An 18624-nucleotide genomic window follows, 5' to 3' on the forward strand; every position below is an offset into this window, starting at 1 on the left:
AAGAGAGTCTGTCTGAGTCCTGTGTATAAGATCCCACAGTGCTGGGCACACACTAGATTGTGAATTTGTATTAATCACATCTAAATCTGAATCTCCTTTTTCAAAAGTGTTCCTTATTTTAGTCTGTTTCAGATTCTTAGGGGAACCATCTTAAATAGGAACTGGGCTGAGTGAGTACAGTACCTTATCCATGGCCAGAATCATCAGGAAGTGATGTGACAAGAGTGTTCACTTCTATTTGTTCTGAATTCAGATCTGCTTTGCCACGGCATGGAGGCAGAAGATCTTTCAAAGGCTGAAGATAGAAATGAAGATCCAGGTTCCAAAAGTGAAGGGCAGCTTGCTGTCCCACGTGGAGGGCAGTCCCCTGGCCCCACAGCTCTCTGGGACATGCTGGAAAGGAAGTTTCTGGAATACCAGCAATTGACTCACAAGAGCCCCACTGAGCGTCAGAAGAGCCTGTTGAGTCTTCTCCCCCTGTTCCTGAAGGTTAGTGTTCTTATTTTTGAAACTGTAAGGTGATAGGTGCTCTGGGACACTTCTGGGATGATTGCATAGTGAAGTTGGTGGTTTTAATGTCATCACAAGTGGACTCTGGTTGCTCAGGGGAGAGTTGTCTTAGCCTGCTAGGGCCACTATAACAAAATGCCATAAACTGGGTAGCTTAGACGCAACAGACTTTTATTTCTCATAGTTTGCAGCCTGGGAAGTCCAACATTAAGGCACATTAAGTGTCTGGTAAGAGCTTACTTTCTGGCTCATGGAAGGTGTCTTCTTGCCATGGCCTTATGTGGTGGAAGGGGTGAGGGGCCTCTCTCAGGTTTATTTTATAAGGGCACTAATCCCATTCATAAGGGCAGAGCCAAATCATTTTCCAAAGGTCCTACCTCCTGAGACCATTACCTTAGAGATTAAAACGTCACTATGTGAATTTTGGGAAGACCCTAGCAAGAGTGACATGCCAAAGATGACAAGTAAGGCTCATTTCTAGGGTGGAGAGGGACTTAGAAAGGACAGACAGTTAGCTTCTGAGTAATACTGTCTCTTTAGTTAAAAAATATTACATTGTTCAACCACAAACCCAGTTCGGGAGCTAGAAATAAGGCCAGCTTCTTTTGGAGGGAAGAGAGGATGGTATGTCCTGACACAAGAGTCACACAGGTAGCTGGCAACCTCGCACCTCAGGGATGCCAACACCAAGGCCTGGGAGAGCCAGAATATCTTGCATCAAATAGTAACAATAATGCAAAGTGAGATAAAATGAGTGGAGAGCACCAGAGCTTCACTCACATCCCGGTCACAGCTCCACTAGGGAAACCAGCATATCTACTGGGTCTGCACTCTAGCTAGTGGCAGCTGGTGACAGGTTGGCTGCAAGGGATTTCCTTTGTTGTCTGGGAGCAATACTCCTGCCAGTGAGGTCTGCCTTATAGCTGAAGTCTAGTTGTAGCATTGAAAGCACTTTTTATGAGGACTTAGTGTTTACTTGACTATGGATTTGGGGTTATTTTTGAAAAGCATATACCTACAAAATACTCAGAGCAGAGAGAACATGAGCTGCCTCTCACGTTTGAAAGTAGACTATGGCAGATGGAGGCTTTGGCATGTTTTCATTGGTAAATACCTTTGTGAATGTATTTCCTCTAACTTATTCATCAGTAATATTTAAGGGTTTCCAAAGATGACTTAGAATAATCTTGGAAATACATTTGTAGGATGCATTCTATACTTAGGATTAAAAAGTTGCCAAATAACTCACTTTCCATTAATTCATCATTTCCTCATGTTTTGAACTTGTAGTCCCATTCATCTCATTTCACAGACTGCGTAACTAGGGCTAGTTTAGGAGAGACAGCTAAAGTTTCTCAGCCCTAGCCCTGCCTGCCCTGACAACCCCAGATTCGGGGAGGTGGGACAGTCTTACTCCAGTTCCCAGGTCAAATTTGTCTTATGGAAAGGACAATATAAGCAGTCCCCAGCCCCCAGTGCAAGTCACTGGCGATGGGGATGAGTTCTGCCATTACTGAGCTGCTGGTTCTCAGTGGCGCCGTTCCCAGCCACATGGGCAGCTTGGGCTCTGATGAAAGGACTCTGCACCCAAGAGCCAGGACTTGATACTTCTTCACCTCCCTGTTGTTTATTTGAGAATTCATTTGTTTGTTGTACTAATATTTATTAAGCTCCTATACTCTGTTCTAAGGCCTGGGCTATAGGAGTGAAGAAGACAGAGGTTTGCCCTCACGGTGAATGTGGCCCAGAGCAGAGGGCATCGAACAGCACACTGTGTGTTTCATTTGGCCTGCAGGGGTTCAGAATGAACTAGTGGCCATGTTTTTTTTTTTTTTTTTCCCAAAATGGAAAGCTTTCATATGAAAATCAGATTTCTAATTTATCTTGAAAATTTTGGTAGACCTAATACTGACAGTTATATGGGAAGGGTTGTGGGGTTCCCCAGGTAACCTCAGAGCTCACTCCAACGTATTTTACTCAACCCATATTACTAATGAATGTTATGTCACCATACAGGCATGTGAGCTTGTGACTCCATATGTAAGTGTTACTATTGTAAGTGAACCTTGATACTCGTCTTTGTTTCCCGAACCCTGTCCTGTTCCCGATAATGGAGGCATAATGACCCTGTTGTTGAACATGTGGGCTTTCGAGTCAAACAGATCAAGGCTCAAGTCCTGGCTGCATCACTTATTTATTAGTTGTGTGCTATTGAGCAAGTTACCAACTATTGCTGAACCTCAGTTATCCATAAAGTAGAATTAATAGCATTTCGAGGAGAAACCATGAGAGTAAGACAAGACAATGATTATAAAGTTCACAGCTCATGGAAAGTAGACATTATTTCCATTACTTTTCCACCAGCCTCCAGGGTACTTACTGCACACGGATTGAAGCATTTGAGATTCCTGTCACCACGATTCCCCAAACTGCTGACACAATCTGCTACTCTGGATCCCTGGAGCCCACCTCTGGCAAACCCTATAGAGGCAGAATATTATAGGCTTCTCATAATTTCCTTAATATTAATATTATTTTATTAAGTCCTACATGCCTACAGAACTTTGTTTCTATTACGTTCTGACTAATAAAACCCTGCCAGAGCCAGAGTGCTCAGCCTTCTTACTTCAGAGTTGGTGGTGGAAAGAAAGATGGGGAAGATGGGAGATTCTTCTCAGGTGTAGTGCAGATCAAATCTAACCTGAGATGAAGCTTGAGAACATTTACTGGAATATAGGCCCTTGTGTAAGAAGATAAGCTTGTAACCACTCTGTTCTGAATTTTATAACTACAAAACAGTGTTCTTTAAGGTTTTCCATGAAGTTCCACCTTGGAAATAACAGAACCTAAAATGTTATGCCACTTCTGGAATGTGGCTGTTAACATCAAAGCCTTATGCATGTATTGGTTGTCATTGAAATCATACCCTGCCTGGGCTCTGAGACTCCTGTGTACAAACAAAAGAGTCCCGAACTCCCATGTGTGATGGAGCTCAACTCTATATCTGACTCTCTTCATTTTTGGCCCAAAGAAAATTAATTAAGATGATTTGGAATATTCTTTGTTTCAAAGCAATGCACACAAGGGATTTTGAATTGTCACTTCTGCTCAGAAAGGCCATGTCCCTGTGGTGTGGGGTCTTGTCTTACTGACCCCCAGCCTCTTTATTAGTTAGACTCTGATTGGAAGGGGTGATCTATGTTGTAGCTGGAGCTGGGTGAATCAGGTTGACAGCTATGTATGCCTCTCCTAAGTTGCTGTCACCTGGTAGCTTCAGCCTTGTGACTCTTGAGATTTGTCAGTGGGCATTGTCTTGTGCATCAGACTCCCTCAGAGCTACTTCTTTGAGAAGAACTTCCCATTAGCCTGTTTGGTTTTCTCTCATATCTGACTCCTCCAAACACAGAGCACTGAACTTTCCCCTATCCCTGTCATTGTTTATACTTGAATCTGCAGTAACTGCTAGGCAAGCACAAAGGTGAGCTTGGTTCGTGCTACAGTGAATCCCAGCCCCACTGCCTCTTGAGGTGAAGAGTGGCTGCAGGAGTGCTAACCTACTCAACATTTTGGCTACTGTCTAGGTAATAAGGAAGAACCTAATGGAATCTCAACAAACTGGAACCCAAAAAGGGAGCTGCCCTGAGGGGAAGAGTGGGAAATGAGATTCTCACCCAGAACAGCAGGTTCCCTCCTCACCTAGGGTTCTTCACTCTTCTTGTTAGGTCAAAGAATTCTTAGCCAAGGCACGTTGAAGGGTGTTTCAGTCCTGATTCAGGGTCAGATCCTTCCAACCTAGCCTTTTCCCCTTTTCTTTTATTTCTTTTTAATATCACCCTATTCTTTCTTTGACCTGTACTAACCAATCTGTATATTAGAAATGAGGCCAAGAGATGAAATGATGCCCTAGGTTCCAACACTAGCAAGGGGCAGAGCCAAGACTTAAACTCAGGCACCCTGATGCCCAGGTGAGCAGTTGCTTTCACTGATAATGGCTAGGTAATATCCTACAGGTTCTAACTAGCTAGCCAGACATTCTGTTCAATGTTTACATGTCCTCACAATAACGCTGTGATGTAGGTAGTATTTTTATCCCAGCTTTATAAATGAGGAAAGAGAGGTTTAGGGATGTTGCATAACTTGGCCAAAGTCCCCCAGTTGTCAGCTGGGAGCAGAATGTTACCAGGGCAGTCTGCTGTAGCTCTGCATTATTAACCACTGGATGTCCTTGCTCAGTGCTGGGGTTCCTAGGATAGGGCAGATCTGGTTTTTCTTTCCTTATTTCATGACTCACTGGACAATGGCTTTGCCTGGTTAAGACCTTACCTTTCCCTTGGGCTCAGAAAGAATGTCACCCCCACACATAAGATGTTTAGATTGCTGACTCTAGGATGTTGTAGATAAGGAGGAAGTTTTATTTCATCACATGGAAGCAACACAGAGCCAATGACTTCTGTGGTGTACAGGGTAGTGTTTTTAAGAAAGACTCAATAGACGGTTGTTCTTTTCCTGCCAAGAGCCTTGGGGTTTGGTCTTTTCAGAACCTTTCCCATCGTATGATCTCACACCAAGTGAAGAAAGTATTCTTCTAGCAATCATGGGAAGGTGCTAGTTTTGGGGGAAGAAAAGCACTTGAGGTCCTCATATTGCGCAGAGATATCCTGTAATAATAGAAATAGGGAAATCTAGAGCTACAGAAGTAGCCACTAAGGTTTATTCATAGAATGTGGACTTTGAGAGAAAGCAGAAAGTAAAATAGAGAATCCTCAGCAATTAATGTAAAATCTACCAATGTCTGAGATAGACAACCTGGGAGGTGGGGCCACATTGGAGAAAAGGGAAATATGTGGATGTGGTAGATTAGAGGTGCTGTGAATGGGCTCACACTCCTCCCTTCAAGAGGTGAGATCTTAATCCTTTCCCCTTGAATCTAGATGGATTTGTATCGACTGGGCTAATGGAACAGGGCAGAAGAGACATTTCCAGGCATAGGCCTCAAGAGGCTCACAGCTTCTTCTGCCTCTCACTTGGCATACTCACTCCTAGAGTCTAGCTGCCATGTTGTGAGGAAACCCAAGTAGTTCTGAGTGAACACCTGTGTGGAGAGGATCCAAAGCCCTGACCTTGAGGCTGCACTTGCTGCTGATTGCCAGCGCCGTCTGGCCAGCCCTGTGAGCACACCCACCATCTTGGAAGTGGATCTCTTAGCTCCCATTAGCTGTCCTAGCAGAGTGGAGCACAGAAAAGGTGTCCCTGCTGAGCCCTGCCCACATTGCAGATCCATGAGCAAAATAAATGATTGCTATTATTTTAAGCCACTGAATTTAGGGGTGGTTTGTCATGCACAACAGGTAACTGGAAAAGTGGGTAACACAAGAAGGAATACATCCATTTCCTAGTATGGAGGGATTGAAATGAACACTAACTTAGTTGTATTTAGAGGTGAGTGTGTGTGTGTGTTTGGTGTTTGTGTGTGTGCATATGTGCACATTCCTAGGCTGACGACTCAGCCAATGGTGCAGAGTTTATGGTGTTGAGTATGATTGATCATTCTTGTAGAAACCAAGTGTGGATCTAACTGATAATTGAAGAAAGATAAACACTGTTAAATAAAATAGCAAAGATGACCAACAATTATTTTTAAGTGTGGTGTCCAAAGGGGAGAGTAAGGGTAAATACCCCTCTTTATCCACTCCTCACTCTACCCTATCTTGGAGTGGGACCAGCAACATGGTTTATTCCAATCTTGGGGAAATAACACTTTTGCTGTTTTGTTATTTTAGCGAAGTTTTGATGCACTGTTTTTTGTTTTGTTTTGTTTTGTTTTTTTAACAGAGGAGAGGGTCCACTGCATCACACTCGCAGGGAAACTTCATGCAAAGTCTCAGAAATGCTTTGAGCTCACTTAAAGACAAACCTGACAAACTCCGCAGTAATGGAGTAATAATGACATTTTGTTCATGCTGGAATACCAATCATGTTCTCTTTGTCATTCAAAAGCTGAGTTTTTCGTCTCATCTCCCCTAGAGCTTTGCCATTCTTTATTTTCCTTTGGAGACCAGAGCATCATTTTCTTTCTCTTTCTTCCATGTGAAGGGACAGCCATGAGGCATGATGGTGCAGCTTAGATAATGTTAGCAAATAAAAGTTTTTTAAAATATTGAGCAATATTCTCCCAGCATGTAAATCCCAGTTCGGGAAAAAATTAGGGCCTTTTGGAAGCTGCCTTAACTCTTTGGGGTCCCCATGGTACCATTCAGTAAACGATTGGCTCTGTGCATCAAACAGCACCCCGGTGGCCTGAAAGAGTTAATGCAGCTTCCAGAAGTGCCCATTGAGGTCCCAGGAAGGAATCTGGGCCTTGGGAGATCTGGCTCAGAGTACAATTACTGTTCAGCTCACAGTGGCCCAATTTGCTTTATTGTGGAGTGCCTCCTGGAGTCCCACTGCTCCCGAGACGATATAGATGCTTCTGAGTCAACTGCCTGCAAATTGGTCTTTGAGGGGTTTGTCAGTGCAGGGAGGAGTTGCAGGGATTTGTTAGAAATACATTGTAGCAGAGTTCTCATTTCTAGGGAAGGAAATCATCTTGCCACAGAAATTCCAAGCCAAAAGGATGGACTTTTTCTCTCCAGGGATTAACATGTCTGAGTGGCAGCTGGCTTGCAGGTGGCAGCCATAAGTTTCGTAGAAGTGCGAATGCTACTTTGGTTATGTGCATGTGTGTGTGAAATGATTCAAACCTTGACTCTGCCACTTAACTGATTTCTCTTAAACTCCGCCTAAGCCTCAGTTTCTGTAAAGTGAGCGTAATAATAGTACAAACCTCAAAGGCTTGTTGTGAGGATTAGTGGAGCTAATGCATGAAAGTGTAATGCGTAGTGTAAGTGTTTGGCATAGCACCGAGGCCCAAAACATTTAGTCATTGTTACTGTGTATCATGGGTTTCATATTCGTTTCATTCACTTATCAAGTATGTGTTGGAGGTCTGCTATGTCCAACAGTGTTTAACAGTAATCTAGCATTTTGGTTGTTTTAGCAAAGTTCTAACCCACTACTTTAAAAAAATTTACATAAGCAAACGCCAACCAAGTCTATTTATAGGGTAGAAAAAAATTCAGATCCACGTAAAATTTTGCTCAAAACACATGAGTACTCACAAACCAGTATATAACAAATAAAACATTTCAGATAAACTAAGCTCCCTGTGTACACATTCTATAGATCGTTCCCCTCCCTTTTCCTCCAATGGGGTTCTCTCTCTTGAATTTGGGGTGCCTCATTCCCTGGGTGGATGTTCACTTCTATTAGCTACATATACTGCCATCAGTAACATTCAATCCAGTCTTACAGGTTTTTATAGACTCATACTGTAATATACTTTGACAACTTGCTTTTTCCACTCAACATTCTTTTTTTTTTTTTTTTTTTTTGAGGCGGAGTCTCGCTCTGTCGCCCAGCCTGGAGTGTAGTGGTGCGATCTGGGCTCACTGCAAGCTCCGCCTCCCGGGTTCACGCCATTCTCCTGCCTCAACCTCCTGAGTAGCTGGGACTACAGGCGCCCGCCACCGCGCCCGGCTAATTTTTTGTATTTTAGTAGAGACGGGGTTTCACCATGGTCTTGATCTCCTGACCTTGTGATCCGCCCGCCTCGGCCTCCCAAAGTGCTGGGATTACAGGCGTGAGCCACCGCGCCCGGCTCAACATTCTATCTCTGGGATTCATCCATGTTGATGCATCTAGAGCTATTTCTTCTTCAGTGCTATATAGTGTCCTATTATATAAATATACCACAAATTATTCATTGTCTTATCAATGCATATTCGGTAGTTTTTTCCCCAGTTTTTCACAGCCACAAATAATGCCACACAAATGTTTCCTGTTCAGTACATGTGCCAACATTTCTTCAGGGAATACACCTAGGAGTGAAATTGCCAGGTGGTAGAGTGTGTGCCCCTGTTACTTTGTTGGATCAGGTTAAACCCTTCTTCAAAAGATTCTTCCAACTGATACTCCGTAAGTAGTACATGGGGGTTCCAGGATCCCTCCCATTCTCCTACATTTGGTATTGTCAGGTATTTCATTTTTGTCCACCCGAAAAGTATAAAAGTATTGAGGTTTCAATGTGCGCTTTATGGATCATTAATAATTTGTTATTTATTTCATCTTACATAAATGACCTGTTTCTTCAGTTGTCTATTCTTTTCTCTTTTAAAAGCAGGTTGTTTTGTCTTTTCTATTTTTAGTGGTCTGGATACTAATCCTCTGCCAGTGGCATGCATTGTGAATATTTTCTCCCAATTTGTGGCTTGCCTTTTCACTTTGTTTATAGTGTCTTTTAATAAAGGGAAGATTTTAAAGGCTTTTATTTTAACAAACATAATGCCACAGCAAGACACACATTAAAATGTTTTCCTCTTGGGTTTTGAAGCCCTCCTTATCTTTCCTAGATGGAAGAGCTCAGATTAAAAAAGAACTCATTCAGGTCTTCGAGCAGGAGCTTAAGTGAAAGTGGGTGGTGGGTGGTGCTGAGTCGAAGCAGGGCAGCAAAACTGCCTTCCATGGAGGCCATGGATGCCCGGAATGTGCGCAGCAGCTGACCTTCCTGGTGGGAAGCAGGGACAGGGAATCTCTCGAGAACTCAAGTCCTGGACCAAGGGCAGTCCCTCCACTCTGACCATTGGTCTGGAATGAGCCCTTCTCATCGCAGGACTAGGAAACTTAGCCAGTCCTACTTAGCCAGTTCTACAACACAGTAGAACAAAGAGAAAAGTCCATCTGCCCAACGACTTGGCTGAAAAGCAGACTTACGAACAGGACTACTACAGAAATAGGGAGGAAATTCTGAAATGAGTCTGGCATTTCAAACAGAATTTTAAAACTCCTGACTTCTACTAAATAGTATCCTACATAATAAGGAGAAAAGTCTGCAGAAAAAGGTGATTAGGTGGGATAGAAATACAGAAAGGGCAGATAAGAAAGAATTTTAAGGAAATTGAAAAGAGGAGATTAAAACAACAAGCTGGACTAGAGAAGAATCTTTTAAGCCTGGAACTAAGCCAGAAATTTTAAGAATAGATTGAGAAATTTGATTTCATGGGAATTTCAGATTTCTGTATATCAAAACCAAACAACAGCAAATTAAAAGACAAAATGACAAACTCAAAATAACTGAAGTTATATTATGGCCCATCTAACATTTTTTATGTACAAAGAGCTCTTTTAAATAAATAATAGTAAAATCCCTAATAAAGTTATAGGGTAAGAAAAGAAACAGGCAATCAAGAAACCTGAAAAAAGGTTATCCACCCTAGGAATCAAAAGGCTGCCACTGAGATGAGATATTTTTTCACTTCTGAAGTTTTTCATTAAGGATGAAAGAGCACAGCAATGCTCAGTGTTGCCGAGGGTGTGGAGAAACCTGTCCGCTCCCGGGAGGCCTGGAGAGTCTCATCTGGTTAACTTTGTCTGGAAGCTGAGTTAGTAATATGTACCAAAGTACTAGAAAATAAAAGCACACCCTTTAACTTGCAATCCCACTTTTTGGAATTTATCTAAAGGAAGTAACTGAATGACTAAAACTGGGATATCTATACAGGATTTGAAACTGTATATGGGGAACAACAGGAGGGCCTGGATGAGGGCCGAGGAAGGGAGAAATCTGGAGAGGTGCTCCTGGTTCTCCCATGGGGGCAGCGGGTACCTGGCAGGGCCATCCACCGATGCCAGATGCAGCAAGCTGTGGGGAAGGCCGTGGACTGGGCTCTGTGTGTTTGACATCTTAGGGACTCGTGTTCAAGGGGATGTCTGGGCAGTTAGAGAATCTGGAGGTATTGGTGTAGGGATGGTGGTTGAGGCTGTGAGGGTGAGTGACGTGGTGGCCTTTTGTATGCACCTGGGAAAGGAAGTCGAGCTGTCAGCTTGGGCTGGTGAAGGGCAGCATGGCGGGTGGTGCTCATGCCCTGCTTGTGGCATTGCCATCTCTGACCAAGTCCCATCTGTTGCTTCAGGCTTGGGAACACTCCGTGGGGATCATCTGCTTTCCCAGTCTCCAGAGGCTGGCTGAAGATGTATCTGACCAGCTTGCCCAGCAACTCCAGAAGGCCCTTGTTGGGAAGCCTGCGGGTAAGAGTACGGAGGTGCTGGCAGATCCTCTACAGAGAGCAGTGCAGCCCTGCACACCCTCCCCGGTCTCTCTGGCCCCTCTCTGCTTTCGCGTGGAGCTACAGTGTTGCCTGCCAAAGAGAAGTGGGCCCCACTTTGCCAATGAGTGCCTTGGGGACCAAGGGAAACACAGGAGGAGGGAAGAGGGGTCAGGGAGCTCTGCTACTTCTGGGACACAGACATAGACAAACAAACACACACACTGCACACAATACATTGTACACGGACACAGACACACTACACACAGATGCTACACATGCACAGACACTACACACAGATGTTATACACAGATACACACAGACACACAGAGATACAGAGACACATACACATATACTATACACACAGACACACTACACACAGACACATACAGAGACCACACACAGAAACTACACACAGACACACACTCTACACATGCAGACACACCCAGAAACACACTACACACAGAGATACATATAGGCACACACACACAGACACACTGCAACAGACACACACACACACAACACACAGGGGACCGTGGTCTCTCAGAGGAAGTGCTAGGACTGAAGATGCACCTGTGTGTTCAGTGGACCTCTTGGTCCTGAAAAGATACAGAGGCCAAAGCGTGCATCTCTTGTGGGGCCTCCTGACTTGCATTCTTCCCCTCATGTGTGCTGATCCCTGGAGGCAGGGCAGAATTTCATAGTGGCTGAGGGCCGAGGGTCAGGAGGAAATTCTAAGGGGAAGAAATTGCTCAGCATGGTATAGATTTCAGGAATTCTTGCAACATAAGGGACTGTGTGATCCAGGAAGTAGGGGAAGATTCTGGATTGTGGGGAGTCTGATAGATAGCCAAGGAGCTTGTTCTCACTCATTGGCAATCAGGAACCACTGATGGTTGCTAAACAGGGATGGTGGCACGAAAAAGGCTGTCTTCCAAGGAGATTAGTCTGGCAAGGTGTGGAACGTTTGGTAGAGACGCAGGTGGCCTTAGGGATGTGTAGGAAAGATGCCGAAGTCCTCTACAGATGCTCAGGCACATCTCCTGGGAAGAGGGGCCCTGGATGGAGACAAAGCTGGGTGGGCAGTTTGTTGTATGCCCTGCTGGTGACACTTTCTTCCAGAGCAAGCTCGGTTGGCAGCTGGACAGTTGCTGTGGTGGAAGGGGGACGTGGATCAGGATGGCTACTTGCTCCTGAAGTCAGTGTACGTGCTCACGGGGACAGACTCGGTGAGTTTCAGGCCATCGGCCTCTGCCCTGGGCACTGCTCATCCAGGTGCAGAGGGAGGTCCAGCACAGAGTGGTGGCATGTCCCAAAAGGGTCATTCGTTTCATAAAGCAGATTTATTGCTTCTCCTCCCTCCTCCCCTTCTGGTGTAGAACATGGACTTCAGAGTCTGAAATTCCCACCTTCCCACTTGACAAGCTGTATGTAACTGTGGCCAGATTGCTTTCCCTTTCTGCCCCTTGGTTGCATTTCTAATTTTAGGATTGGGGGTAATAATGCCTCTTTTCTGGGGTTAGTGTGGGATTGATAATGGCTGATGTTTATTGACTACTTCCTACCTGAGGGGCAAGGCTGGGTGTGTCCCAGACATCGTCAGTTAATCCTCCCAAGGACCCTATGAGTCAGATCACGGTGATACCAGTGAGTGATGAGAATGTGGGCTTACCTACGCTGTGCACCTGCAGTCTGTCTGATTCCAGAAGCCATGCTCTGAGCCACTGTTCTTTATTTCTTCCTGTTACAGTCAGCCTGAACGACGTGCCCTGTAGGTAACTGTCCTGCCCTTGCCCAGAGATGAGGGCTGTCCTCTTTCTTCCCTTTCCACCCATACCCACTGCGTGCCAGGAACACAGCAGGGAACCAGGGTGGCTGCTGCCCTCAGTGTAACTTCTCCAAATTCTTCCAATTTCTACCTACTATCCAGTTCCAAACCTGCTTCACTAGATGAACGCAGACATGAGATGGGCATTTGCAGCCATGCTTGGAGGGGTGATAGGAGAACATCACACAGCCTTTGTCTGGGGCCAGGGGGTGGTACCTGATCTGGGAAGTTAACTGAAGGGAGGACCTCCTGACTCTTCTTCAGGTAAACTGCCTGCACCACTGTCAGGCACAGTGGCCTGAAGCATAGCATGAGGGCTCATCACATCTGCCCCTGGGGAAGGACTCTCTGCAGTCTAAGTGGTGACACATCAACCTAAGGGCTTGTTTTTCATTGCCTGTGCATGGTGCATTGGGAGTGAGGTGGGGGAAGGACAGGGAGAGCTGCCCTGAGGGGATCAAGGTTAACGAGGTGTCAAATACATGGAGGACAGTATCTTGCACTGTAAACCCTTCCGGCCAAGGCTAGGACTAGCAGCCTGCATCTAATCCTGATCCTGGCCCAGATTATACATTCGTCCTTCTCTTTCTCTGACTTCCCCATGATATCTGTCAAGTTAACCAATGGAGTGGGAAGTTGCATGGACAGCATTCCATAGGTTGATCCCACAGGTGCTCACATGTGCACATGCACACACACACGTGCACACATACACATGCACACATACATGCATGCATGCACACACACACATGCACACATGCACGCACATGCACACACAGAGGGTGCAGCTGCAGTAATCCTGGTGGAGCTGCAGGCAAAGCCCCAGGAAGAAAGACCCCAGGAAGCTCGTGGCTGGCTGGTCTCCATCTCTGCAGACTTCCTGTCCTCTTGGCCTCTGTCTGGCAGCCCAAGCTGTTTAGTTGAGTTGCTGGCTGTCTGATTGTCAGTCATCACCTATTGTACTGTTTGGACCTTGACGAGATCTGTCTGGGATCTAGATGAGAGGGTGGGGAGGGGCCTGATTAGGTCCTCACCACTGTTGTTCACACACATATTATCAACTTCACCTCTGGACTGCTTTCCCTTCCTAATCATGAGGCCCTGGGCCACAGTCACCCAGTATGATTTGCTAGGAAGCTGTTATATTCTAATTTATACAGTCCCTCCCCTTTTCCCTCCTTTCTACCCTCCCTTCCTTCCTTCCTTCCTTCCTTCCTTCCTTCCTTCCTTCCTTCCTTCCTTCCTTCCTCTGTGAATCTTATAAAGGAGCTACGGAGCACATAGTAGGCACTTTATATAAACTTAATCTTCACAGCCACCCTAGGTGCATCCTCTGGTTGTCAGCATTTCACACCGCAGGATTGGAGCCCAGAGGGACTGTCCCATGGCCTCACTGAAATGGCTGTAGGGGCCTGATCCTGGATCTGGGCTGACCTGCTTCTGCTGCTTTGCTGCCTGGGGTCACGTGTGCTCTTCTCTTGCAGGAGACGCTGGGCAGGGTTGCTGAGTCTGGGCTTCCAGCCCTGCTCCTACAGTGCCTTTACCTCTTCTTTGTCTTTCCTCTGGACAAAGATGAGCTTTTTGAGAGTGATCTTCAAGTTCAAAGGATGTTCGTGCAGGTGAGTTCGAAGAGGGCCTCCAACTCCCTGGGTCAAAACCTCATTTGGGGGACAGACTCTTCAATGCTTCCCAGAGATCCTTTTATCTTTCTCAGCCCTGGTTCCTGAACTCCTCTGTTCTCCCTGAGGGTCTAAGCTTCCCTTCCCCTCCCCCTCACCTCCCTCATGCTCTACATGGCCTGCATGGTTGGAAAATAAATTGCCTCCTCTTCCCTGCACCTCATCATGTCCCTGTAGCACCGTCGCCTCCCTTGCTGTCTCCCAGAAACGTGGTCCCCTGCCCCTGCACTTGGCTTCCCTGCACCCATCCAGCTCCCCTCCTCCAGTCTGCATTCTTGAGTCCTGCCCACCCTCCCTGGGATCTGGAACCTCCTCTCCAGCCCCTTCTCTTCTGTTAACAAGCACAGTCTGCCCAAGTAGCAAAACAGTAGCCAAAATTTTCTAAGTGTAAGTTTTGTAACCACCCCTGTGCCATGGTCTCACGTGGGTCACCTCCAGGAGTACTCTCTGCCATCCCAGAATGTGAGTAGTGCTGTCATCCTGGGTCCATACAAATTGAGGCATGGTGAGTGAGCATGGGGTCTGGGGTCATAGAAGTCTTGGGTGGGGCTGGGATTGGCACCCTTGAGTAAACTTGAGTTTACATGTTCTTGGTGCCTCTTCCCTCCTCTCAGAAGACATCTCAGGCCTCTAAGCATCAAACACAATTTCCTTCTCTCATTCCCCATCTTTCCTCTTCTGTTTGACTGACTAACTTCTCACTTCTTTCCCCTGCCCACTTCAGGGCAGTTTCTGCTTTCTCAGCTTCTGACACGCTGAGCTCTCCAGATAACCCTTCCTGCTCCCTGAGCTTGCAGGGGAGGGTATGGAGGACCGTGTGGCCCAGGAGGATACGGAGGACTATGGGGCCCATCGCTGTGTCCAGTGTCTGCAATGTCTCACACAGAGCAGGTGCTTGTGACTGTTCAGTGAAGTCCCAAATGCAGCTGCCCATGGTACACACATGTCCACATTGGCATCCACGTTAGACGAATTCCCAAGCCCATTCCTCATTTCCAGAGGGTAGTGCATGAGTTCTGGCAGTTTCCGTTAACGGTGGGTTACCCTCTGAGTTGCATTTGTGGAAATGTAGGAGTCATCTGCTTTTATGTCAATCATATTCTAAGTGGAGGCCAGGACGCTGCACCAGGCACTTTCTCAAATGTTTACTGTGTGGCTTTTAGGTCCCCTGAAGGGAAGTAGTGCAGGGTCTGTCTTTGAGGTCTTCTGGGCATTGGACAGAATGTGTGCCACAGGGAATAGACCCTACCTGCATTGCTGCATTGTTACTTCATTTCACAAAAATATACGGAGCCCCTACTGTGCGCAGCAGCTCTATGCCAGACAGACGGTTACTGCAGCAAGCATAGGGCTTCACTTTGAAAGGTAACAGAAGGGTGAAGAAGCCAAACGGGGTAAACAATCCAGGAATAAGTGTGTAGTTAGCAAGTAAAAAAATAGAGATGAGGCTTTGCTCTGTTGCCTAAGCAGCAGAGCAGTAGTTAGCAAGTTTTTAAGTGTTATGTAGGTAAAGCCAAAGGTGTGTTGGGCAATGGTGGCAAGAGGCCCTGATTTGTATGAGAGAATCAGTGGAGTCTATTCTGAGGGCATGGCATTTAACCAGAGAGCTGAGGGTTGTCAGGGTCCGAGGAGGTAGCCTGGCCTGGTGGGGTGGAAGAAGTGGAGAGGAGCAGAGAAATGGCCATGCAAGCCCAGGGACAGGTTAGACCTTGGTCACATGGCCACACCTACCTGCAAGGGAGGCAGGGAAATGGGACCTGCAGCTGTGGTCCATGATGCCCAGCTTCCCTATGTATCAGACTAGAAGGGGCAAATGCCTTCATTCCCATGGAAGGACCTTGTGATATTTGCCACACTGGCAGCAGGTCATGTTGGACCACCAAAAGCCCAGGGGAGAGCTGCAGTGGATAAAGTGAGTGAGAAGGCAGTGCTAGTCCATGCAGGATGCTATGGGCCATGCTATGGTGCTGGGACTTTATCCCAAGTGGAGAGGGAGGTTTTGCAAGTCCCTCTGTTAGCCATTAGGAAAGGGGATTGGAGGGAACAAGGAACCCAGTTAGGAGGTTGTATGCTCACCCTTGTGGTCTCATGGAGAAGTAGAGTCTGAGTGTCAACAAATAATTCTGAAACACTTCCCTTTTTAAATAGCACAGGGTCTTATTAATTCTATACCTTAATTGTGGGTGACACTTTTGATATCCCCATTAAAACACACAAAGTCAATTACTTCTTTATTATTCTGATTTGGAAGGGATAACAATTATTTGTAGAGGGTTGATGCCATCAGATTTGAGCCCTGGGTCCTGCCACCCTTTCCTAGGGGGCTCTGTTGACCCTGCTGGTCTGGGACAGAGGGTGACCCCATTCAATCCTGTCCTTCCCACTGAGACATGCCCATCAGTGCTCCAGAAAAGTAGGGAACAAATCCATCCAAGGAAGGAGAATTCCTAACCAGGTCTCATTGGCTGTTTATCTTCTTATTTTTCAGATGTTGCTCAATATTTGCAGTGACTATCAGGGCCTGGAGGGACTCCTCTCAGGAAGTGAGCTGCAGTCTCTGCTGATTGCCACGACCTGCCTTCGGGAGCATAGCTGCTGCTTCTGGAAGGAGCCCACCTTCTGCGTGCTAAGGGCAATCTCCAAGGCCCAGAACCTCAGCATCATCCAGTACCTGCAGGGTATGGCCCGGGAGACTAGGTGTGGGCTGTGGGCCATGCAAGGGCTTCGCTTGAACTCAGAGCAAAGGCTGAGGGCCCACTTTCTACAATGAGACCTGGGATGCTCTTGCAGCCTCTGTATAGAATTTTGGGACCAAACAAGAGAAGAATGAGCAGTCAGTCATGTCCAGTAGATAATTCTACATGGCTTGGCTCCCTTCATGAAAGTGCTTTTCTTGTTCATTTTGCTGCTCCATTGGAGGGAGGAGGGAAAGAGGATCTCACTGTGCACATACTACCCATCAGACACTGTGCTGGGCCTGTTTGTACATTATCTTGCTTGTTTCTTTGAGATAGCTATTAATGCCATTTTTGAATGGGGAAAATAGACATTAAGAGTAGTAGAAGAATTTTTCAAGGCTATTCAGCTAGTAAGGAAGAGAATGCACTTTCAAACTTAAAATGCCTGATTCCAGCACCCTCATTTTTACCCTGGGAACTATGTGTAGGGGTTAAGGCCAAAGACTCTGGAGCCAGACAGCCAGGACTGGACTCCAGCTCTGTCCTCATAGCTGGGTGATCTCAGGCACTTAACCATTGGGGTGCCTCAGTTCTCTCATCTGTAAAATGGGGATAATAATACTGCTGATCTTACTGGATTGTTGTGATTCTTTGCGGCTCTTCTGAGTCCTCGCAGCTGAGAAGCTGAGCTTGCATTATCTCAAGTTCTCATAAGTACTTTTTCTGATCCACTGGATTAGCTTCCCCAGCACTCAGAGGAGGCTTCTCTCAATGAGAAATTTCTAAAAACAGTGACCCATCCAAATGCAAATCTGAGGACCTCTCTTTTCAGACTCAAATCTTCCCCTGGCTCCACACCACTCTGGTGAGGTAGCCCGTAAGCCCCATAGCCTGCCTCCTAGGAATGGGCCACACCCTCCTTCCTCTCTGTGGGCCACACTTCATTGTTCCAATCTTCTGGCTTCTTCAGTATCCAAAGCACCCCATCTTTTCACCCGCTGCCTCCTCACATGTTCATACATCCTCCCCTGCACTTTTCATCAAGCTGATTTCTGCTCAGCTCCAGCACTACCTCGTTAAGATCTGAGATGAGCTCAGGTCTTGCATTTTACATCTCATTACCTAATGGACCTGGACTCTCCCTCTTGCTGAGAATAAGGCACAGAGGGTTGAGGGACCGCCTTCCTCTCCTGTGCCACCTGCTGGGCTTGCAGAGTGTGGCTATCAGGGTAGCACTTTCTCTGGGGCAGTCTTCTTGATCCAAGAGCCAGCAGAACATGTTTTGGATTAATTCCCATTCATGTCTTGACATATTGTTTGGAGTAGGGGAGGTAGGTGGACCATAGCAGGAAAGCTCTTGCTTCCACGCTCAGCAGGTCTCTCCTGTGCTTCCCTCCTCCAGTGACAGACTGTGTCAGGCTGTCCCTCCAGAACCTCTCCAGGCTCACAGACACTCTCCCAGCCCCTGAGGTGAGTGAGGCTGTAAGCCTGATCCTGGGATTTGTGAAGGACTCCTACCCTGTCTCCTCGGCTCTGTTCCTGGAGTTTGAGAATTCAGAGGGCTATCCTCTGCTGCTCAAAGTGTTACTTCGGTAAGTGGCTGTGTTTGGTACGGGGAGAGCACAGGACCACCAAAGCCTCAGTCTTCGGAATCACTGGGGTGCTTTGGAGAAAAATAGATATAGCTCCACAGAGTGTGGCCAGAGAGACCTCTTATTTGAAAAAGTGATTCATTGTGCAGACAGGCATGGGGACCACTTCCTTAGAGAATCAGTAGTTTTTTTTTTTTT

The 18624-nt window shown here is 46.4% G+C and overlaps 1 protein-coding gene across 4 annotated transcripts in view; it reads left to right on the forward strand.

The window, feature by feature from the left end:
- The window catches only part of WDFY4 (WDFY family member 4), a 305713-nt gene that overhangs the window by 24762 nt on the left and 262327 nt on the right, over positions 1–18624 (forward strand). For all 4 annotated transcript variants that reach the window (XM_017885513.1, XM_017885510.1, XM_017885511.1 and 1 more), the window contains 6 exons: positions 254–489; positions 10518–10632; positions 11772–11878; positions 13962–14096; positions 16645–16834; positions 18237–18426. In XM_017885513.1, coding sequence (XP_017741002.1) covers positions 271–489; positions 10518–10632; positions 11772–11878; positions 13962–14096; positions 16645–16834; positions 18237–18426 — 956 coding nt within the window. In that variant the 5' untranslated portion in view covers positions 254–270. The remainder of the gene's footprint in view (positions 1–253; positions 490–10517; positions 10633–11771; positions 11879–13961; positions 14097–16644; positions 16835–18236; positions 18427–18624) is intronic.

The sequence above is a fragment of the Rhinopithecus bieti genome, unplaced genomic scaffold (genome assembly GCF_001698545.2).
Source record: "Rhinopithecus bieti isolate Rb0 unplaced genomic scaffold, ASM169854v2 scaffold_15143, whole genome shotgun sequence".
Taxonomy (NCBI): Eukaryota; Metazoa; Chordata; class Mammalia; order Primates; family Cercopithecidae; genus Rhinopithecus; species Rhinopithecus bieti.